This window comes from Saccopteryx leptura, chromosome 6, assembly GCF_036850995.1.
Source record: "Saccopteryx leptura isolate mSacLep1 chromosome 6, mSacLep1_pri_phased_curated, whole genome shotgun sequence".
NCBI lineage: Eukaryota > Metazoa > Chordata > Mammalia > Chiroptera > Emballonuridae > Saccopteryx > Saccopteryx leptura.
In genome coordinates, this window is record NC_089508.1 from 76,722,171 (window position 1) to 76,745,275 (window position 23,105).

The 23,105-nt window shown below is 39.9% G+C and overlaps 1 protein-coding gene across 6 annotated transcripts in view; it reads left to right on the forward strand.

Annotated features, from left to right (window-relative positions):
• TP53BP1 (tumor protein p53 binding protein 1) overlaps nt 1-23,105 on the forward strand; it is a 139,001-nt gene that overhangs the window by 77,570 nt on the left and 38,326 nt on the right. For 5 of the 6 annotated variants that reach the window (XM_066343252.1, XM_066343253.1, XM_066343254.1 and 2 more), the window contains 4 exons: nt 2,253-2,372; nt 3,131-3,334; nt 7,052-7,109; nt 21,898-21,990. In XM_066343252.1, coding sequence (XP_066199349.1) covers nt 2,253-2,372; nt 3,131-3,334; nt 7,052-7,109; nt 21,898-21,990 — 475 coding nt within the window. The remainder of the gene's footprint in view (nt 1-2,252; nt 2,373-3,130; nt 3,335-7,051; nt 7,110-21,897; nt 21,991-23,105) is intronic. The other variant, XM_066343257.1, reaches the window with a different exon arrangement.

Consider the following 23,105-nt stretch of genomic DNA (forward strand, 5'->3'; position numbering starts at 1 on the left):
AATTTTTTTTTAGAAGCCCGCCTGGGACGGGCCTGACCAGTGGATAATGTGTTGACCTAGAACGCTGAGGTCGCCGGTTCAAAACCCTGGGCTTGCCTGGTCAAGGCACATATGGGAGTTGATGCTTCCTGCTCCTCCCCCACTTCTCTCTCTCTCTGTCCTCTCTAAAAATGAATAAATTAAAAAAAAATTTTATTTAAAAAAAAGCCGCTTGAAAATTCATTTCAAGTTTTAACATACATTCTGGAATATGAGCAATCTTCTGTTGATTTTGATCTGAGAGTCTGTTAACTTATTATAAATCTCACACCTCTTCTTCCACCCTGCACCCTTTTGTAATTTAATTTAGGATATCTCAGAATTTTCCTCTTGTCAAAGTGTTTTGTATCTTGACAAATGTTTTATGTTTATATTAATTTTCTAATAACCAAATATGTGTATACTGGAATGCTCATATATGTGAGACTTACTATTGTACAGAGACTTAGACATGAATATTACCACTCTAGCCTGACCTGTGGTGGCACAGTGGATAAAACATCAACTTGAAACACTGAGGTTGCCAGTTTGAAACCCTGGGCTTGCCTGGTTAAGGCACATATGGGAGTTGATCTTCCTGCTCCTCCGCTGCGTCTCTCTCTCTCTCCCTCTAAAACAAGGGTCGGGAAACTTTTTGGCTGAGAGAGCCATGAACGCCACATATTTTAAAATGTAATTCTGTGAGAGCCATACAATGACTCATGTATGTTACACATTATCTAATAAAAATTTGGTGTTGTCCTGGAGGACAGCTGTGATTGGCTCCAGCCACCTGCAACCATGAAACTGAGCGGTAGGAAATGAATGGATTGTAATACATGAGAATGTTTTATATTTTTAACATTATTTTTTTATTAAAGATTTGTCTGCGAGCCAGATGCTGCTATCAAAAGAGCCACATCTGGCTCGCTAGCCATAGGTTCCCGACCCCTGCTCTAAAATGAATAAATAAAAAAAAATATAGCCTGACCTGGTGGTAGCGCAGTAGATAGAGCATCGGACTGGGATGTGGAGGACCCAGGTTTGAGACCCTGAGGTCGCCAGCTTGAGTGCTCATCTGGTTTGAGCAAAGCTCACAAGTTTGGGCCCAAGGTTGCTGGCTTGAGCAAGGGGTTACTCGGTCTGCTGTTGCCCCACGGTCAAGGCACATATGAGAAAGCAGTCAATGAACAACTGAGGTATTGCAATGAAAAACTGATGATTGATTCTTCTCATCTCTCTCCGTTCCTGTCTGTTCCTATCTATCCCTCTATCGGACTCTCTCTGTCTCTGCTACACAAAAAAAAATAAAATAAATAAAAAATATATATTACTGCTGTAGTCTAGAGTGAATGCTGGTCACTACTGGTGAACCATTAAACATAGATTTTGGCCTGACCTGTGGTAGCTCAGTGGATAAAGCGTCGACCTGAAACACTGAAGTTGCTGGTTTGCCAGGCCTGGGCTTGCCAGGTCAAGGCATATTCAAAAAGCAACTACTATTTGAGTTTATACTTCTTGCTTCTCCTACCTCTTTCTCTCTCTCTCTCTCTCTCTCTCTCTCTCTCTCTCTCTCTAAAAATCAGTAAATAAAATCTGGAAAAAGAAAAGAAGAAGAAACATAGATTTATATGTTAGAACCAGTGAGTATGTTGAAGTATACTGCTCACAAAAATTAGGGGATATTTAAAAATGAATATGATATGAAGCAATAAATAGTCCCTAATTTTTGTGAACAGTACACTTTGGCCTATGAGATTCTTTGTCACCTCTTTGAGTAGATTGTGAATTGCAGATATTACTCTCAGACTTCAGTATGGAGGACTCAACAGATTGCTGAAGTTTATAAATAAATTCCTTGAATTAACATTGCACAATATTAAAATGTCTAGACCTTGAAGCTATCCAAATTTGCATCACTGAATATTCCCAAATGTACTGTCTTGGAACTCAGATGTGTTTCTATGTTCCTTTTGACCCCATGTTCCTCAGGGCCTCCAGACTGGCTTCCTCTGTTTGCCGGTCCTTTGGTTGTCTGTTTTTGTCAGTCCTGTTGCTGATGGCTGTAAAGAAAACAGAGAACAGTAGAAAATTGGTTGGGAGGCCGGGAGAGGGAGGGTTGGAAATGAGGCAGAATTTTGGAAAATAATAAATATTTTTTGTAGTTGTTTTTACTTTTGCTTTTTTTATACTTCTGTTTTGGTTTCCTTTTTGTTTTTCTTTTTTTTCTCTAGAAACTCCATTTCATTTCAGTTTACCTAAAGAAGGTGATATTATCCCACCATTGACTGGCGCAACTCCACCTCTTACTGGGCACCTAAAATTGGAGCCCAGGAGACACAGTACTCCTATTGGTGAGTGACTAAAATGTAATGCCATTTAAAGCTGAATTTCTGAAATATTTTTTATGCAAGTGGTTTCTTTTAAATCTGAGAAGTTGGACCTTCCTCATAAGATTGATTTTTGTTTTAGGAAGATAAGGCTGTGATGTCTGATTTCATGAATTTATTCTCAGGAGATACTGAGTGGTGATGAGCAGAAAGAAAGGATAAAAGGAAGAAAGAAAAAAAATTTGAAAGGATTTTATTCTTTAACTTGTAAGGCCGTAGGATCTGAGTGCTAAGCCATGATATAGAGCTGTCTTATAAGGCGGGGTCAGCAGGTAGGGTAGAAGTACTTGCTATTAATCCAGTACCCTGGCTGAACAGTCTGCTGCTTGACAGGGCAAGAAAACGTAGATCCTTCTTCCTAAAGCAGCCTGTAGAATTCTACATTAACCTATTTGTTTTCTCTAGTCAGTGCTGGGAGGTAACAGTCATGCCGTCTGGAGTCTCCTGCTACCTATGCCTGATCCTTGGCAGATGTGGGTTGGCTGAGGGCTCATGCAGCATCCTTTGTCCAGATGCAGAAGTGGAACTGAATCCTGTTGCTCCTCTTAAGACCAGGTGTCAATACTAGTGCGTAGTTGTTGATACTTGTAACAGGATCTATCTTAGGAACCCCCTTCAATCCTGCAGAGTGGTGGAGACAAACAGGCAAATTGATGACCTAGAATTATTGTTTTTCATTTGTATTTTAGTGTTATTTCTTCCTCCTGCTTCCCTTCTTTCAGATATTAACAACTATCCAGAAAGTACCACGGCAACCAGTGATGTCATGTCTGAGAGCATGGTGGAGACCAATGACCCCATACTCGGGAATGAAAAAGGAGATTCTGAGGCTGCCCCAGAAATGGATGATAAATTATCTCTAAGAATGAAACTGGTCAGTCCTGAGACGGAGACGAGTGAGGAGTCTTTGCAGTTTAGTCTGGAGAGTAAGTTTTATATTAATCTTGGGTAGTTAGTAGCTCCAGATCATTTAGGAAGTGATTATATATTTTCTAGTTATAATGATTATAAATATGTCTGTAAAGTCTTATTCTCATAGATTTAATTTCTTGCTTTTGGCCAGTCACTGTCATGTTACTGAAGATGCTCCATTTTATAATCTTTATGGTTCTGGTTGTATCTCTGTATTAAACCTGTGTTGATATTAAGTAATTGGTTTCCATATTCAGAAACAGTTCAAAAGAGAGTAGAAGATTTAAGATTGTGGATTCACTGCCTGACTGGTGGTGGCGCAGTGGATAAAGTGTTGACCCGGAACTGTGGGGTCATTGGTTTGAAGCCATGGGGTCACCAGCTCTGAGCAAAGGCTTGTCAGTATGATGTCACTGGCTTGAGCAGGGTAATCGTCCACACGGTCCCAAATCTGAACCCAAAGATCACTGGCATGAGAAGCTCGAGGTTACTGGCTTGAAGAAGGGAACACTGGCTCGGCCCTGGTCAAGGCATACATGTGAGAAGCTCAGTGCACAAATACAGTGAAAGTAGCTACGAATTGATGCTTCTCACTCTCTCGTCTCTCTCTCGGAAACAATCGAGGCAAAACTAAAGTGAAAGAAACTATGAGATGATGCTTCTTACCCTATCTCCCTTCCTGTCTCTCTCTCTCAAAAAAAAAAAAAAAAAAAAAGATTGTGGGTTCATATGATAGGTTTATGTTGACTATTTCCCACATTGCAAGTTGTTTGGTATGGCTAAAATACAGAGAAGGTATAAGGTTGTGGCTCCAGAGTAGAGACCAGATTCTGAAAGCCTTTTATATCATTCTGAGAAGCTGAAAAATATTAGATAAGGAATAAATAATAAATAGATATGCTTTTTTAAAAAGAATCAGCTGAATGTTTCAAAAAAACTTGTGCTTTTATGCACCATTCTTTGCCTTTCCCATTTTTTATTCTGCCTGGCAAACTCGGTCTTTAGCCAGGAAGTGGAGTCATTAGTAGTGGGGATAGTGATGAGGGATGAATAGTAGAGTAGGGACAAGTTGGGACCAACTGAATATAAAAGTAAGAGGGAAGCAAAAAACATGGGATAACATTACATCTATATTTAATTTTCATGATAGCTCTCCAAAGTAGATATCCTTATTTCCATTTTATTAATGAGAAAACAGATTAAGAGAGGTTTCTGAGTTATATATTTATGGTCACAGTATTTGTTAAGAAGTAGAACTAGAGCTTGAATTAGATCTGACTCCAAAGTTTACAATTTTTTTTTTTTACTAGTTTGTAAATGCTGTTCAGTGGAGTTAGAAGAGGAAGAAGTCTTAAAAGAGCTTGTAGAGGAACATTTTAGAGAAGAGGACTAGGAGAGTATGAAGCCATGGAAGGCTGGGGAGGAGAGTTACAAGAAGAAAACAATGTCAGATGCAGAAGTGAGGTCTGGTAAAATACTTCTGAAAATGTACCTTGCATTTGGCTATTAGGATCCATTGGTAACTAGCAAGATCTATTTAAATATAGTGGTTTGGGTGGAAGCTATACTGAAGTTAATTGAGGAGTGATGGGGAGAGGAGGCAGCAAAAATATTCTACTTTTGAGAAATTTTTGTTTAAAAATATGGCAAGTTAGAGGGAAATGCAAGATTAAACGAGGTTTTTTATGTTTAAGCTTAGAGAAGCATAAGCAGGTTTATAGACTGGAAGGAATTTTCCCAAAGAGAGATGGACTAAAAATGAGGGAATGGGGGAAATAGTTGGTAGATCAGGGCCTGAGGGAGCTGGGAGGGAAAATTTTCAAAGACCACAAATAGAGTGGGTTGATTTGAATAAGAGGGACTTCTCAATCTCTGAGAAGAAAAGAAATTTTAGCTAATATATTTTGAGTTGTTACTATATGCCAGGAAGTTTACATGGACATCTCATTAAATCTCCTAATAAACTTGTCACGTTGTTTTTTTTCTGTGAAGACAATTATTCTCATTTTACAGATGAGGAAACTGAGGCCCAGGAAAGTTGAGCACCTTTCCTAGAGTCATATAGCTATTAAATGTTGTTGTCTGAATTCAAAGTGTTCCAAAAACCAGAAGTCTGGTTCCAAAAACCAGAAGTCTAGTTCCAAATTACAGTACTTTTCTGCTTTGCTTATTGATTTGAATCTTAGAACCTCAGTAGAAATTAAAGTATTACATGTTTCCATCCTTATTATCCTCATATCTGAAATCAAGTAGGGCTTATCAAGAGAGTATGTGGTAGCTTTGAATCTTTAGATTTTAAATTACAATTGAAAAGATCTTAAATGGAGCTAAGTATTAAGGCTGATCATATCAGTAAATGTTATTCCTTTTTGATAATGGGAGCACAGGATCAGGCATCATACTCAAAATTTTACTAATTTCATCCTCACAACAAATCTATGAGGTTGGTCCTGTTTTATCTCTCTTGTAGAAGAGAAAACTGACTCAGAAAATGAGTTTACTCCCAGGTTGAACTACTAAGTGCTGGAGCCAGAGTGTGTGTGGGCCAGGTTTCTGTTTCAGAGCCAGGGCTCTAGCCACGAAACCTCAGCTGCCTCCTTGACATGGATTATTTAATAGATTATGTTGGGTCATGAAATTTTAGAAACATTTAAAAATATTTGTTATTTTTTCTGAGGCTGGAATAAATTATTAATACATTTTCATCCCTTGACAGTAACAACACTGCTTTAAAATTACAGAATATTTTTCAGTATCATCCTTAATTCTTTCTTGGAAATGTGTTTTGTTTTTCAATTATCTATCCCCAAAGAACTTTAGGAAGAACTTGAGTACCTTCTGTCTGTGAGTTCTGAGTTCTCATAAAACTTCACACTATTTAAAATTTTTGCATCAACTGAAGACATTTTCCGGCATAATTTATTAAATTTTTTTTATATTAAATTTATTTTATTTTTAACCTTTATAATTTTTTATTTTTAAAAAATATGTTCTTACTACTTATTTTTAAAACTATTATATGGGAAGCAATGACTTGAGATGCAGAAGTTTTAATTTTTAAATGTTACTGCTTTGGCTCTGGCTGGTTGCTCAGTGGTAGAGCGTCAGCCTGCTGTATGGAAGTCCCAGGTTCGATTCCTGGTCAGGGCACACAGGAGGGATGCCCATCTGCCTCTCCACCCTTCCTTTCTCTCTCTCTCTGTCTTCCTCTCCTGCAGCCAAGGCTCCATTGGAGCAAAGTTGGCCTGGGTGCTGGGGATGGCTCCATGGCCTCCGCCTCAGGCACTAGAGTGGCTCTGGTTGCAATGGAGCAATGCCCCAGATGAACAGAGCATCTACCCCTGGTGGATATGCCAGGTGGATCCCAGCTGGGCACATGCAGGGAGTTTGTCTCTCTGCCTACCCACTTCTCACTGCAGAAAAATACAAAAAATAAAATGTTACTGCTTCATTGTATTTCTGGACAAACTTGATTAGTCTTCTGTAGGCAGTTTGAAAAAAAGTGATAAAAGTGATGGAAACTTGTACCATTAAATTATAAGAAATATTTTTAAAAGGAAACACAGGCATATAGAATTTAACTGTATACAAAGAAAAAAAAATTTTTATGTTCACTTATTATTCTTACCCATTTCTTTTTGTTATTATTTGCAAATACTAGTAGAATAGGTTTTTAGGTGTGATATTAACTGAATTCTATTTCTCTTCCCTTTCCTTTTGTTTTTATTCAGAGCCTGCAATTGGTGAAAGAAAAAATGAATCTACTGCTGTTGGTGAAGCTGTTGCCAGGTAACTAGGGCTGGTTGCTATTTAGAGGAATTCAGTATACAAAGCCACTGCACTAAAGGGAAGATGATTTATCAAGAGAGAAAAAACTTAAAATATAGCTCCAGCATACAGTATTTAACAATGTGTTGAATCTAATATAGGCTCTCTTAAGTCTAATAAAGCTTTTGCTATACTTAGAACTAAGATGTTTAAAGGTGTTTTTCTTTTTCTCTTTTGTTTCTGTGGGAATGCCCTTTTTTACCTTTTTCTGTTGGTGAGACTGAGATTATTGTTGCTTTGGTGAGGAAATTGGAGAATTTAATAAAAGATAGCCATAGACCTTGTTTTTTCTGAGATCCTCTATGCAGCTGCAGCCTCAGGCTATTTTCTCTTCTGCCTGCAAAATTAACTATTGTGTTGAACTGTTATTTTTGCTTTGTCATGAGTGCTTTAGTGCTTTGAGGACAGGTATAAATTTGTCTGGAGGCTCTGGTGGTAAGCTCTGCCATCTGGTGGCTATGGAGTAGAATTGTTTACTGGTTTTTGGCATGAGTCATCCAGCATGGAAATACTAGCAGCGGTTGGTGAAATACAGGTAAGATTTTTTAAATCAGGCTAGGCAGGTACTATAAAATAAGTAAAGTGGGCTAAGTGCAAGAGCTTGAAGTGTTGAGGACGATGGCCAACTGAACTGAACATGTGCCCTATTGAAAGGGGGTGGGGGTAGTCCCTGTTCAATCAACTCCAGCCTGTTGTACCATGCAGAATGAAAATTTGTTGCCAAATCTCTTTATTTGAAAGAGAAACCTGAATTTTTAAAAATAAAATTTCATGCTTGGTGGACCAGATAGGCCTGTGGACAAATTGAACCTTCAGTTGTGAGTTTCTGGCTTCTGTCTAAATTCTTTGATCTGTACTTAGCTGTATCTTGAAGAGATTAGTTGTTCTCTGGGCTCTTACATATTTAGTCTGAAAAATAAGTACTTTAGGGTCCTGACTCAGTTGATGACTAATGATATGTAGTCTTTTTTTCTTTTCTTTAAAGTTTTATTTATTCATATTTTAGAGAGGAGAGAGAGGGGAGGGGGGAGGAAAAGGAAGCATCAACTCCCGTATGTGCCTTGATCAGGAAAGCCCAAAGTTTCAAACCGGTGGCCTCAGCATTCCAGGTGGACGCTTTATCCACTGCGCCACCACAGGTCAGGCAATCTGTAGTCTTAAAGTTGAATAAAATGGAGTTTATACTTGATCTATCTCTTTGATTTTTTATTTTTGTGACAGAGACAGAGAGAGGGATAAGGAGAGACAGACAGGAAGGGAGAGAGATGAGAAGCATCAATTCTTTGTTGTGGCACCTTAGTTATTCATTGATTGCTTTCTCATATGTACCCTGACCGAGGGGCTACAGCAGACCAAGTGACCCCTTGCTCAAGCCAACAACCTTGGGCTTAAGCAGGTGACCTCAGGGTTTCTAACCTGGATCCTCCATGTCCCAGTCTGATGCTCTATACACTGTGCCACTGCCTACTGAGGCTATCTCTTTGATTTTAACAGAATTGTATACTAGATGTAATTTGTTATTAGTCTGTACATGTGCCCATTAAGAGGGAACAAAATATGCTGCTGAAGCTTCCCAAGCCTTCTGCATGGAATGTAGGGTTGGAAAAATAAGGAAATAGTTGAGACAGAGGGTTGGATGGAATCTTATCACAGAATGAGATGAAATTTATTGGTATTGTTGTGAAGCAAATTTTGTATGTGAGACTCTAGAGTCTTCTACTATTTACTTTACCATTGGGTTTATGATAAGAGATCATTTAAAGAAAGCTCTGTTAGGCCCTGGCTGGTGGGCTCAGTGGTAGAGCGTTATCCTGGCGTGTGGAAGTCCTGGGTTTGATTCCTGGCCAGGGCACACAGGAGAAGAGCCCATCTGCTTCTCCACCGGTCCCCAGAGGGACTCACGTGGCGGGAGGGTTGTTTTCCGGAGAGGGGAGGGTCCTGGGCCCCAGGACCAAAGCCCCAGCCTGCAGCCCCAGAGCCTGGAAGAGGCGTAGGGACAGTATTAAGCTGTGAAACAAACCAGGGTACTCTTTGTGAGAAAGAGACAGATTTCTCAGACCCAGGATTCATCTTAAAGGGACTGTGCAGAAAACCTCTTTCACAACCACTCACCCAGGGCTCTGGGGGATGGGGAGAGCTGAGAGGACTGGAGTAGTAGGAAGAGAGTATAATCTAGGAGGCATAGGGAGAAACATATTGAGGGACAGCCACCCTAACCCCTTGGCTGAGTCACTCCCCAAATCTAAAGTGAATATTTTTTCTGGAACCAGCAATACCAGCAAAGGGAAGCAGGTCACCAGCCAAACAGAAGATCCCCTGCTTCAGTCAGAGCAGAGAATCGCTTAGAAGCAGAGAGCCATCAGGGATACAGTATTGAGGGCGAAGTTCGAGCTGCATTGGCACCCCCACACTGCTGAGTGCTCGATGGAGGATGGGCAGTGGCGGGAGTGTGGTCCTGTTGGTGGGGACAGAAGCCGGGAGCCAGCTGCGGCTGTGGACGGACCGCAGGAAGGAGGTCTGACCTGTGGCTGTGGGCCAGGCACACAAGAGTAGTCCCACCTGTGGTCCTGCCCGCGGGGACAAAGCGAAAGCTGGGGAACCGGCTGAGGCTTGCCGCTGGGCATGGGAGTGCAGCCCCGCTCGTGGGGCCGAGGCTTGCGGACCTGACGTGCAAGCACAGTCCCACTCGTGGAGATGGGGTGGAGGATGAGGACCGGCCAGGGCTTGCAGCCCAAACACGTGAATGTAGTCCTGCCCCTAGAGGCTGGGGCTGGTCAGGGCTTGCAGCCTGACTTGCAAACAGTCCTGCCCAGGAGGCCATGTGGAGGCTGTGGGCCGGCCAAGGCTTGCAGCCCATGCATGCTTATGCAGTGCCACCTGCAGAGGCAAGACAGAAGCTGCAGTGGCGGACAGCGCTGGCAACACCCATGCCCGAATGCCTGAGGCAGCGGCAGAGAGAGTGGCAGGCCTGCAGACAGACCACACCTAGGGCACACAGGCCACATCCATTGGTCTCCTTTGGCCACACCCATCTTATACACAGACAAAATGGGAGGGCAGAAAAATGCAACCCAAATGAATCAACAAGAGAAATCCCCAGAAAAATATGTGAATGAGATGGACATAAAAAAATTACTGGATACAGACTTTAAAATAATGATTATTAGGATGCTCAAAGATCTTAGAGCAACAATGGATGGACATAATGAGCACCTAAATAAAGAGATAGCAAGTATCAAAAAGGACATTGAAGCCTGACCTGTGGTGGTGCAGTGGATAAAGTGTCAACCTGGGAATGCTGAGGTTGCCGGTTCAAACCGCTGGGCTTGCCTTGTCAAGGCATATATGAGAGCTGATGCTTTATGCTCCTCTCCCTTCTCTCTCTCTCTTTCAAAAAAGAAAAACTGAATTAAGTTAAAAATTAAAAGAAATATGTTGAAATAATAAAAAAGAACCAGTTAGAAATGACAAATACAATATCAGAAATAAAGACCACACTAGAAGGAATTAAAAGCAGGATGGATGAGGCTAAGGATTGAATCAGCGATTTAGAGATCAAGATAAACGAAAGAAAGGAAGCAGAGCAGAAAAAAGAAAAGAGGCTTAAAAAGTCTGAGGAAACTCTGAAAGCTCTGTGACAACATGAAGAGAAACAATATCCACATCATAGGGGTTCCTGAAAAAGAAGAGAAAGACCAAGGGATAGAAAATCTGATTGAAGAAATGATAGCTGAAAACTTTCCTAAACTGATGAAGGAAAAAGTCACACAAGTTCAAGAAGCACAGAGAGTCAAATTAAGGATGAACCCAAAAAGCCCTACTCCAAGACACATTATAATTAAAATACAAAAATTAAGAGATAAAGAAAGAATACTAAAAGCTGTAAGAGAAAAGCAGTCAATTACCTACAAAGGATTCCTGATAAGGATGATATATGACTTCTCAACAGAAACATTAGATTCCAGAAAGGAATGGTAAGAAATATTCAAAGCAATGCAAAACAAGAGCCTACAACCAAGACTTTTCTATCCAGCAAAGCTATCATTTAAAATTGAAGGAGAAATAAAAAGCTTCCCAGACCAAAAAAACCCCCCAAAACAAAAAAACCCCCAACAAACTCAAGGAATTCATTACAACCAAACCAATGCTATAAGAAATGTTAAGGGCCTGCTGTAAATAGAACGAAGGGGGCAATCTAGTAAAAGAGGAATGTAGATTTAAAGAATAAAATGGCAATAAACAACTACATATCAATAATAACCTTAAATGTAAATGGATTAAATGCTCCAATCAAAAGACATAGGGTAGCTGGGTAGATAAGAAAACAGGACCTGTACGTATGCTGTCTATAAGAGACCCACCTCTAAACAAAAGATACACACAGTCTGAAAGTAAAGGGATGGAAAATAATATAAGGTCTACCGGGAAGTTCTGTCCGTTTTTGGAAAAAAACAAAATACAAATTTTTCTTACCATCAATAAACTGTATTAAATAATATAATTGCCATTATTATTAATGATTTCTTGCCAGTGTGAGGGCAATTTGTATATCCCATTTTTGAAAAATGTTTTATCTTTTGATGCAAAAAATTGAACCAGTGCTTGTTTGATATCTTGTTCATGTTTGAATATTTTGCCCTTCAAAAAATTTTGTAAGGACAAAAACAAGTGATAGTTGGTATTATTCCTTCACCAAACACTTTCAATAAATTTCTACATGCTTCTGTAGCATTTCTTCCTTGTTGAACTTTGTAAAAATTAGAGTGGTGTAAATGAACTTTATCAGCAGCAATGGGTACACTATTGCTTCACACATAAGACTAACATGAATCAACTTTGTTTTAGTTAATTTGCTACATCAGTATGTATACATTAAGTGATAAAAATAGAGAGGCACACATGCGCCAAATAAACGTGCTTACATGTCGAAACTTGTGATAGAAATGGAGAGAACTTTCCGGTAGTCCTTATATTTCTTGCAAATGGAAATGAATAAAAAGCTGGGGTAGCAATACTTATATCTGATGAAATAGATTTTAAAACAAAGGTATAGTAAGGGATAAAGAAAGTCACTACATAATGATAAAGGGAACAATCCAACAGGAAGCTTTAACTATTATAAATATCTATGCATCTAATGTAGGAGGACCTAAATATATAAAGCAGATTTTGATGGACATAAAGGGTGAGATCAACAGCAATACTATAATAGTAGGGGATTTTATTATTTTTTTTATTTTTTATTTTATTTTTTCATTTTTCCAAAGCTGGAAACGGGGAAGCAGTCAGACAGACTCCTGCATGTGCCCGACCGGGATCCACCCGGCACGCCCACCAGGGGGCGATGCTCTGCCCCTCCGGGGCATCGCTCTGCTGCATCCAGAGCCACTCTAGCGCCTGAGGCAGAGGCCACAGAGCCATCCCCAGTGCCCGGGCCATCCCTGCTCCAATGGAGCCTCGGCTGTGGGAGGGGAAGAGAGAGACAGAGAGGAAGGAGAGGGGGAGGGGTGGAGAAGCAGATGGGCGCCTCTCCTGTGTGCCCTGGCCGGGAATCGAACCCGGGACTCCCGCACGCCAGGCTGACGCTCCACCACTGAGCCAACCGGCCAGGGCCAATAGTAGGGGATTTTAATACCCCGCTAGCAACACTGAGTAGTTCCTCAAGAAAGAAAATTAGCAAAGAAACAGCAGACTTGGGACTCCTGCATACCAGGCCGACACTGTACCACTGAGTCAACTGGCCAGGGCCTAGGAATGCCCTTGTTGATCAAGCTACCCAAAAGAAAATTATTGGGAGCAACCATGACAGATTGAGCAATTCAGTCTCATACTATTCATCACCAGAATGCTGCAGCCCTGTGTAAACAGTTTCAACTTTCTCGGGAAGCAGCACGGCAGATTGGGAAATCCTGTCCAAGGGGTCCTATACTACAATCTGCCCCTTCATTTGGAGTTAACCCTCAAGGACCCATATCAGGATAACTTTGGCAAATGGATGTTACTCATATACCTTCATTTGGCAAACAGCCCTATGTCCACATTACAGTGGATACATATTCTGGATTTATAGTAACCTCTGTCAGAACAGGAGAGGCTGCTAAGCATGTTATAGCTCATTGTATGCACTGTTCTATTATTGGATTTCCTAAACTGGTTAAACTGACAATGCTCCTGCATATGGAGCAAAAGCATTTACTGTATTTTGTCATTCTTACAATCTTTAAAATCAAGGTATTATTAAAATGTACCCAGCAAATATTTTAAGGTCAATTAAAAAAAAAAATTAAACGGAGGGAGTCATATCCTGGAACTCCTACGGGTCTACCATATCATGCTTTTTACTTAAAAAAAATTTTAAATTTCTTTTGAATGCTGATGAACAGGAGACACCAAATCTTTTTCTCCTGCAAACTACTACCTTCTTTATTTGATCCAGCTAATAACACTGTTTTAGTCTTTTTCCAAATAGCTCCAGATATATGGAAAAGATTTATATAGGCGGATGGGGATCCTCAAACTCCTCAGTGAGATCTTCTGAGCATGGCCTTTAAGATACCAAGAGGCAGAAAAAGCCCAATAGAGATCAGGGGAACTACCAGCTTTTAGGATACGCCCTTAAAGGCTCCAACGCCCCAAAGGGGTCTCATAGGATGCCATCTGGGTCCTGCTTCAATAGTGGAAAGGAAAGTCATTGAGCTAAAGCCTGCCAGACTTACATGCCTCTGCTGTGAGGAAACAGGGACACTGGAAGGTAGGCTTCTCCCTCGCTCCTCTAAGGGAGGGTTCAGTCTCTTCCAGCCCTGCTCCAGCCACCTATGACCTAACCTTGCCCAGAATACTGGGGTTTGCCACTGAAGGCTGAAGGTGCCCAGGGCCATCGGCCCCATCTACGACACTGTGGACGAGCCTAGGGTATTTCTTCCAAGAAGCAGGTAAACTGATCTCATTTGCACAAGGGCCACTTAACTATGTCTTGCCTGAATAGTCAGGTTTTTTATTCTTCCCTCGAAGATCTCTGTTGTGGGTGTTGATAGTCCTATTTTCTGCTGCTTTGTTTAATACATAGTGTTACCTTTATTCCTCCTACCTCAATGCCCCACTCATATTTCAGGCTGGATCCTACTCCTAATTTAGAGCTCTCTTTTCCCCCTTTTGCCAATTTCTATTATGAATCTACCTTTGCCACCCAGCTTAGTGTATCCCAAGGTTCTCTTTACCAAGCCACAGTCGCAGAGCTCCAAGGAAAAGCAACCTGGTCTCATCTCTCCAGGCAGAGGAGAACAGAAGCTCCATCTCCACACATGCTGCAGATGGCTTTTCCAGTCTACCTGAATCATTACCAGATAGAAGCAGCGGTCATTGGGACTTGGACGTGAGCTGCAAAGTATAGAATTGTGACAATAATTCCAATGCCATGCGAACTTTTTCTGGTTGTGACAGAGGACAATCTGACTTTGGGTGATGGGTATGCAACAGAATTGAATGACAAGATAACCTGGACATGTTTTCTTTGAATATATGTACTCTGATTTGTTGATGTCACCCCGTTAAAATAAAAATTTACTTATATATAAAAAAAGAAACTGCAGACTTAAAGGATACACTAGATCAACTGGATTTAATAGCTATATTCAGAACCTTTCACCCTAAAGCAGCAGAATATACATTCTTTTCAAGTGCTCATGGTACATTCTCTAAGATAGACCACATGTTAGGACACAAAATGAGTCTCAGTAAATTTAAGAAGATTAAAATATCAAGCATCTTCTTGGATCACAATGGCATGAAACTAGAAATCAATTACAGTAGACAAACTGAAAAACACACAAACACTAGGAAACTAAATAGCATGTCATTAACAAATGGGTTAACAATGAGATCAAGGAAGAAATTAATTATTTTCTTGAAACAAATGAAAATGAATATAAAACAACCTAAAACTTATGGGACACAGCAAAAGCAGTACTGAGAGGGAAGTTAATAGCACTACAGGAATAACTTAAGAAGCTAGAAAAAGCTCAATTTAACCCTGCATCCAAAAGATCTAGAAAAAGAAAAGCGAGTAGAACCCAGAAGAAGTAGAAGGAACACAATAATAAAGATCAGAGTGGAAATAAATGACATAGAGGCTAAAAAAAATACAGAAGATCAATGAAACCAAAAGCTGGTTCTTTGAAAAGGTAAACAAGATAGGTGAACCTTTAACCAGACTCACCAAGAAAAAAAGAGAGAGGACTCCAATAAAATTAGAAATGAGAGAGGAGAAGTAACAACTGACAGCAGAAATACAAAGGATTGCAAGAAAATACTATGAAGAACTGTATGCCATAAAATTAGACAACCTAGGCGAAATGGACAAATTCCTTGAAACATAAGACTTTTCAAAAACCAATATAAAAGAATCTGGAAACCTAAACAGACCAATTTCATCAAATGAACTTGAAACAATTATCAAAAAACTCCCAACACACAAAAATCCTGGGCCAGATGGCTTCACAGGCGAATTTACCAAATATTTAAAGAAGAACTAACTCCTATCCTTCTCAAGCTATTTCAAAAAATTCAAGAAGAGGGAAGGCTTGCAAACCCCTTTTTTGAGGCAAGCATAATACTGATTCCAAAACCAGGCAAAGACACTACAAAGAAAGAAAACTATAGACCAATATCCCTGATGAACTTAGATGCTAAAATTCTCAAGAAAATATTAGCAAACCGGATCCAGCAATACATGAAAAAAATCATACATCATGATCAGGTGGGATTTATTCTGGGGAGACAAGGCTGTTACAATATTTGCAAATCAATCAATGTGATTCAACACATAAAAGGAAGGAGAAAAATCACATGATAATATCAATAGATGCAGAAAAATCATTTGATAAAATCCAGCACCCATTCATGATCAACACTCTCAGCAAAGTGGGGATACAGGGATCATACCTCAACATGATAAAGGCCATCAATGACAAACCCAAAGCCAACATCATAATCAGTGGGCAAAAATGAAAAGAAATCCCCTTAAGATCACGAACAAGACAGGGATTCCCCCTTTCACCACTCTTATTAACATAGTTCTGGAAGTCCTAGCCACAGCAATCAAGACAAGCGATAAAAGGCATCCATATTGGAAAAGAAGAAGTAAAACTATCATTATTTGCTGATGATATGATACTGTACATAGAAAACCCTAAAGTCTCAGTCAAAAATACTGGACCTGATAAATGAATTCAGCAAGGTGACAGGATATAAAATCAATATTCAGAAATCAGTAGCATTTTCATATGCCAACAATGAACTGCCTGGAAGAGAAATTAAGAAAACAATCCCCTTTACTATTGCAACAAAAAAAAATAAAGTACCAAGGAGTAAGTTTAACCAAGGAGGTTAAAGACTTGTACTTGGAAAATTATAAAACATTGATAAAGGAAATCAAGGAAGATATAAACAAGTGGAAGCATATACCATGTTCATGGATAGGAAGAATAAACATCATTAAAATGTCTATATTACTAAAAGCAGTCTATAAATTCAATGCAATTCCTATTAAAATACCAATGACATACTTCAAAGATATAGAACAAATATTCCAAAAATTTATATGGATCCAAAAAAGAACACGAATAGCCTCAGCAATCCTGGAGAAGAATTAAGTGGGTGGAGTCACTTCCTGATATCAACTTATACTACAAGGCCATCGTACTCAAAACAACTTGGTACTGGCATAAGAACAGGCATACAGATCAATAGAACAGAACTGAGAACCCAGAAATAAACCCACACCTATATGGGCAATTGATATTTGACAAAGGAGATAAAAGCATACAATAGAGTAAAGACAGTCTCTTTAATAAATGATGTTGGGAAAATTTAATGGGCACTTGCAAAAAAATGAAACTTTATCACCAACTTATAATATACCATTCACAAAAATAAACTCAAAATGGATAAAAGACTTAAATATAAGTCTTGAAACCATAAATATTTTGGAAGAAAACTGTTAGTAAACTCTCTGATATCTCTTGTAGCAATATTTTTGCTGATTTATCTCCATGGGAAAGTGAAATAAAGGACAGGATAAACAAATGGGACTATATCAAACGAAAAAGCTTTTGCACAGCAAAAGACACCATGAATAAAATAAAACAACAACCCACACAATGGGAGAATATATTCGCCAATACATCTGATAAGGAGTTAATAACCAAAATTTATAAAGAACTTGTAAAACTCAACACCAGGAAGGTAAACAATCCAATCAAAAAATTGGTAAAAGAAATGCATAAACACTTCTCCAAAGAGGACATACAGATGGCCAATAGGCATATGAAAAAATGTTCAACATCACTAATCATTAGAGAAATGCAAATTAAAATGAGAGATACCACAATGAGAGATACCACCTCACATCTGTCAGAATGGAGCTCATTAACAAAACAACACTTAACAAGTGCTGGAGAGGGTGTGGAGAAAAGGGAACCCTCCTGCACTGCTGGTGGGAATGCAGACTGGTGTAGCCACTGTGGAAAACAGTATGGAGATTCCTCAAAAAATTAAAAATAGAACTGCCCTTTGACCCAGCTATCCCACTTTTAGGAATATATCCTATGAACACCAAATCACTGATTCAAGTGAAGAAATGTATCCCCATGTTTATTGCAGCGTTGTTTACAATAGCCAAGATCTGGAAACAGCCCAAGTGTCCGTCAGTGGATGAGTGGATTAAAAACTGTGGTACAGCCTGACTAGGCGGTGGAGCAGTTGATGCAGCATTGACTTGAGCGCGGTCTCCAGCTTGAGTGCGGGCTAATCTGGTTTGAGCAAGGCTTGACAGCTTGAGCCCAAGGTCGCTGGCTAGAGCAAGGGGTCACTCATATGAGAAAGTAATCAATGAACAGCTAAGGTGCTGCAACAAGGAATTGATGCTTCTCATCTCTCTCCCTTCTTGTCTGTCTATCCCTATCTGTCCCTCTCTCTGTCTCTGTCACAAAAAATAAATAAATAAAAAGCTGTGGTACATATACACAATGGAATACTATGCGGCTGTGAGGAAGAAGGAAATCTTAACTTTTGCAACAACATGGATGGACCTGGAAACTATCATGCGAAGTGAAATAAGCCAGGCAGAGAAAGAAAATATCATGTGACCTCATCACTCATTTGAGAAATTCAATCAACAGTGTGAACTGAGGAACTGAACGGAGGCAGAGGCGGGATCAAAGGGACCAGAGGGAAAGGGGGCAGAGGGAAATTGGAAGAGAAGGGCAAGAGATTAGTGAAATTATATATACATAACAGCATTATAGAGAACAGGACAGCAAATCCTGGAGGGACGGGGTGAAGGCATTAAGGGGAGGGGTAAAGGAGAGGAGGCCGAGGGGAACACGGGTGTAAGTGGAGATATATTTGGTGGGACACTTGAATCTATGTAAACACAATAAATTAAAATCATAAATTAAAAAAAAATAGTGGAGGAAAAAAATAAGTAAGCTGTGTTAGAATATTTTATTTTTTTAATTAAAAAAATTTTTTTTCTTTTTTTTGTATTTTTCTGAAGCTGGAAACAGGGAGAGACAGTCAGACAGACTCCCGCATGCGCCCGACCGGGATCCACCCGGCACGCCCCGTGGGCGAAGCTCTGCCCACCAGGGGGTGATGCTCTGCCCCTCTGGGGCGTCGCTCTGTTGCGACTAGAGACACTCCAGCGCCTGGGGCAGAGGCCAAGGAGCCATCCCCAGCGCCCGGGCCATCTTTGTTCCAATGGAGCCTCGGCTGCGGGAGGGGAAGAGAGAGACAGAGAGGAAGTAGACGGGGAGGGGTGGAGAAGCAAATGGGCGCTTCTCCTGTGTGCCCTGGCCGGGAATCGAACCCGGGACTTCTACATGCCAGGCCAACGCTCTACCACTGAGCCAACTGGCCAGGGCCAATTTTTTCTATTTTGAGAGAGGCAGGGAGAGAGACAGGAACATCGAGCTGCTTATCTATGTTCTGACCAGGGAGTCCAACTGGCAACCTCCATGCTCCAGGATGATGCTCCAACCAGCTGAGCTAGGGCTTAATTAAATTTTTTTTTTTTTTTTAGAGACAGAGAGGAATGGAGACAGAGGGGAAGGGGAAGGGAAGCATTCATTTGTTGTTCCACTCATTCATGCATTCATTGGTTGTTTCCCCTGTGCGTCCTGACAGGATCAAACATGCAACCTTGTCATTTCTGGACTATGCTCTTAATTGGCTGAGCTAACTGGTCAGGATCCGTATAATACTTTAAATGCTCCTTGTTTCCTCTGCTTAGGTAAAGAAAGCAATACCCACTCTGTTTGAAAGAAATTGTCATCTGTAACTGAGCTCTGTCCAGATTACTTGGTGTCATTTTCTTTCTTTCAGACATTTCACTGTTAAAGCTTTCAAGTATATACAAAAGTAGAGAAATAGTTTAATGAACCAACATGTATTCATCACCCAATATCAAAAATTATAAACTCGTGCCTGACAGGGCGGTGGTGCAATGGATCAGGTGTCAGCCTGGGACACTGAGGACCCAGGTTCGAAACCCCAAAGTCACTGGCTTGAGTGCCAGCTCACCAGCTTGAGCTGCGGGGTCGCTAGTTTAAGCAAGGGATCACTGGCTTAGCTGCAGCTCCCCCCATCCCTGTCAAGGCACATATGAGAAAGCAATCAGTAAACAACTAAAGTGCCACAACTATGAGTTGATGCTCCTTATCTCCTTGTCTGTCTCTGTGTCTGCCTATTTCTCTCTCTAAAAAAAAATTACCAACTCATAGCTATTCTTAATTTGCTTATAAATACTTCCTCTATTCTCCTCCCTACTGGATTGTTTTGAAATTACTTCTAGCATTATATCATTTTTATCTATAAATTTCAATACTGTCTCTAAAAGATAATTCTTTTTTTGAACTTAACCCAATACTATCATGCTTTATACATTGACAATGATTCCTTAATATCATAAATATTCATTATGAAGGTTTCTCTGATTGCTTTAGGTTTTTTTTTAATGGTTTATATGAATCAAGATCCAGACAAGGTTCACACATTGCATTTGATTGAAATATCTCTTAATCTCTTTTAATCTAATTCCATTCCTCCTTTTTTTTCCTCTTAAGTGTTTATTTGTTGAAGAAACTGGGTTTTTACTTAACAACTGTAAAACTACTTTTGCCCCACGCTGTATATGAAAGGACCCTTATTCTTTTCCAAGGGAAATGATTTTTCTTCTGTACCCACTGTTTATTAACTAAGTCATTGACTTTCCTGCCTCTACTGGCCAAGACCCTACTTTAACCTCTTCCCACAGCTGAGTGGCACAGTACATACACTGTTTCTGCTCACGTTGATGGAGTGGCTGTGGATGAACTGCAGAAAATGCTCATCGGGCTTACACACTCACAAGACCCTAGTATGTTTCCCTAGTATATATTGTACCCTGCTGGTTGGAAATGACTTTCATTTCTGGCAGGACTAGATTGTTTGGAAAAAATCTTTGTGTCTTACAATTCTGTGAAATTTATACTGTGGCTCTGGGATGAATTCTGTGGTTTGAAAAAAAATTTTTTTGTATTCCCATATGTCATTTTAATGTTGTGATTATGTAGTAAATGCAATAAGACTGGATATTCTCCTAGAAAGGTATGTTTTATGAAATGGATGACAATTTAATTGCTCTCATTAGTCCTGTTAGTCAATATTACACCATGTAATTCAGGGGAAATTATTCACATGTGAAGTTACAGAGAGCTATGGTGGAAATGGGAATGCTTACGAGTAGATGGAAGGTCAAGGCAGACAAGAGACTTTGCCACTGGCCAGTACAGCCAGAGCAGATGAAGCAATGAGGTCTAGTCCCTGGTGGTGCTGGTTTGTGGAAAGCATGGAAGAGCTCAGGACAGGGTGTTCTATGCATCAGCTCTTTTATAAACCCAAGAAAAACAAAATGGTGGACTCTTACTGATCATGGACTCAAGGCCACTGACTTTGGTTCTGACCTTCAGCTCTTCATGGTCTTGAATCAGTCCTTCTGTATTAGGGTGTAAACTGTCACTTTAAAACAGGGGTCCCCAAACTTTTTACACAGGGGGCCAGTTCACTGTCCCTCAGACCGTTGGAGGGCCGGACTATAAAAAAAACTATGAACAAATTCCTATGCACACATCTTATTTTAAAGTAAAAAACAAAACGGGAACAAATACAATATTTAAAATAAAGAACAAGTAAATTTAAATCAACAAACTGACCAATATTTCAATGGGAACTATGCTCCTCTCAATGACCACCAATGAAAGAGGTGCCCCTTCCAGAAGTGCGGTGGGGGCCAGATAAATGGCCTCAGGGGGCCACATGTGGCCCGCGGGCCGTAGTTTGGGGACCCCTGCTTTAAAACATTGTGCTTAATGAGATATATCTTGTACACGTGTCCCTTTACCTTGTTATGTTGAAAAAAAAACAACTGGATTTTGTGTCTTACAGAGTTTTTACATTCTGGACTTTGCTGATTGTGTCTTATGGTATTTAATGTAGTCCTCTCTTTACCTTATTTTCTATGAGTCTTCCTTGAGAGTTTTTAGTTACGCTAGTTTGGAACAAGTACTGTGTGAGGAATTTGAACATGTAAGATACCTTGAAGTTTTGGATGCAGAGAAAAGATTTTATTCCCTCTTACCTAAAAGGATAATCTTCAGATGTACAGTATCCTTTCACAACTAACACAGTATATTGCTTTCATTTATTATATTAGTCCTCAGAAGACCATGTCTTTGCTTGCCTCTGCCTGTGAAGCCCGGCAAGAAGAGGAGGTTCGAAGTCAGGATCCCTGTGCCACGCCCACCAGGTGAGCATAATTTTTATAGCATCTTTTGGGCTATATTGATTGATAAAATGGTCGGTACTAAAATCTAGACTATAGTGCTACTATTTTGTGAACTTGAACTTGCCTTTTTATCTGAGGGACTGTGGTATGTTCTAAATGGATTTATAAATTAGATGTCATGAGAAGTTTTATTAACCCTTTGAGTAGTATGAACGTTCTTGTATATCCTTGTGACTCCTGACCATCTAGAGTACAATCGTAACAAAAATTTGTATTCTAAACATGTGTAAGGCAACATTTAAAAAAAGCAAATGTATGTTCTTCTTGTTTTCATAAATTGGTTATCAAACAAACATGATTTTAAATTAATAAAACTTAAACTGGAACTAATCTCATTTTTGAAAAAAAACTCACTCCGGGGGGGTGGGGTCAGCGAGCATGAAAAAAACTCACTACTCAAAGGGTTAAATTTTTTATAAATTGGCTTTAGAGAGAGAGGGAGGGAAAGAAAGACAGAAACACTGATCTATTTCTGTATGTGCTCTCACCGGGGATTGAACCCACAACCTTTGTGTATTGGGACAACACTCGTGATTAGATCAAGGCTAAATATTTTATAAATGGAGATTTTTGTTTTTATTTGCCAGTTCTGTCAATTTGAAACAATTAATCTTCATAAATTTATGAAACTGTATAATTCTACATTTCTAAGATTTATTTCAACTTTCTTAGTTTTGGAAGTGTTTATTTTTATTTATTTATTTTTGTGATAGAGAGTCAGAGAGAGGGACAGATAGACAGGAAAGGAGAGAGATGAGAAACATCAATTCCTCGTTGCAGCTCCTTAGTTGTTCATTGATTGCTTTCTCATATGTGCCTTGACCTGGGGGGCTACAGAAGATTGAGTGACCCCTTGCTCGAGCCAGCAACCTTGGGCTCAAGCTGGTGAGCTTTGCTCAAACAAGATGAGCCCGCGCTCAAGCTGGTGATCTCGGGGTCTCGAACCTGGGTCCTCCACATCCCAGTCCAACGCTCTATCCACTGCGCCACCGCCTGGTCAGACTGGAGGCGGTTTTTTTTTGTTTGTTTGTTTTTTGTATTTTTCTGAAGCTGGAAACGGGGAGAGACAGTCAGAC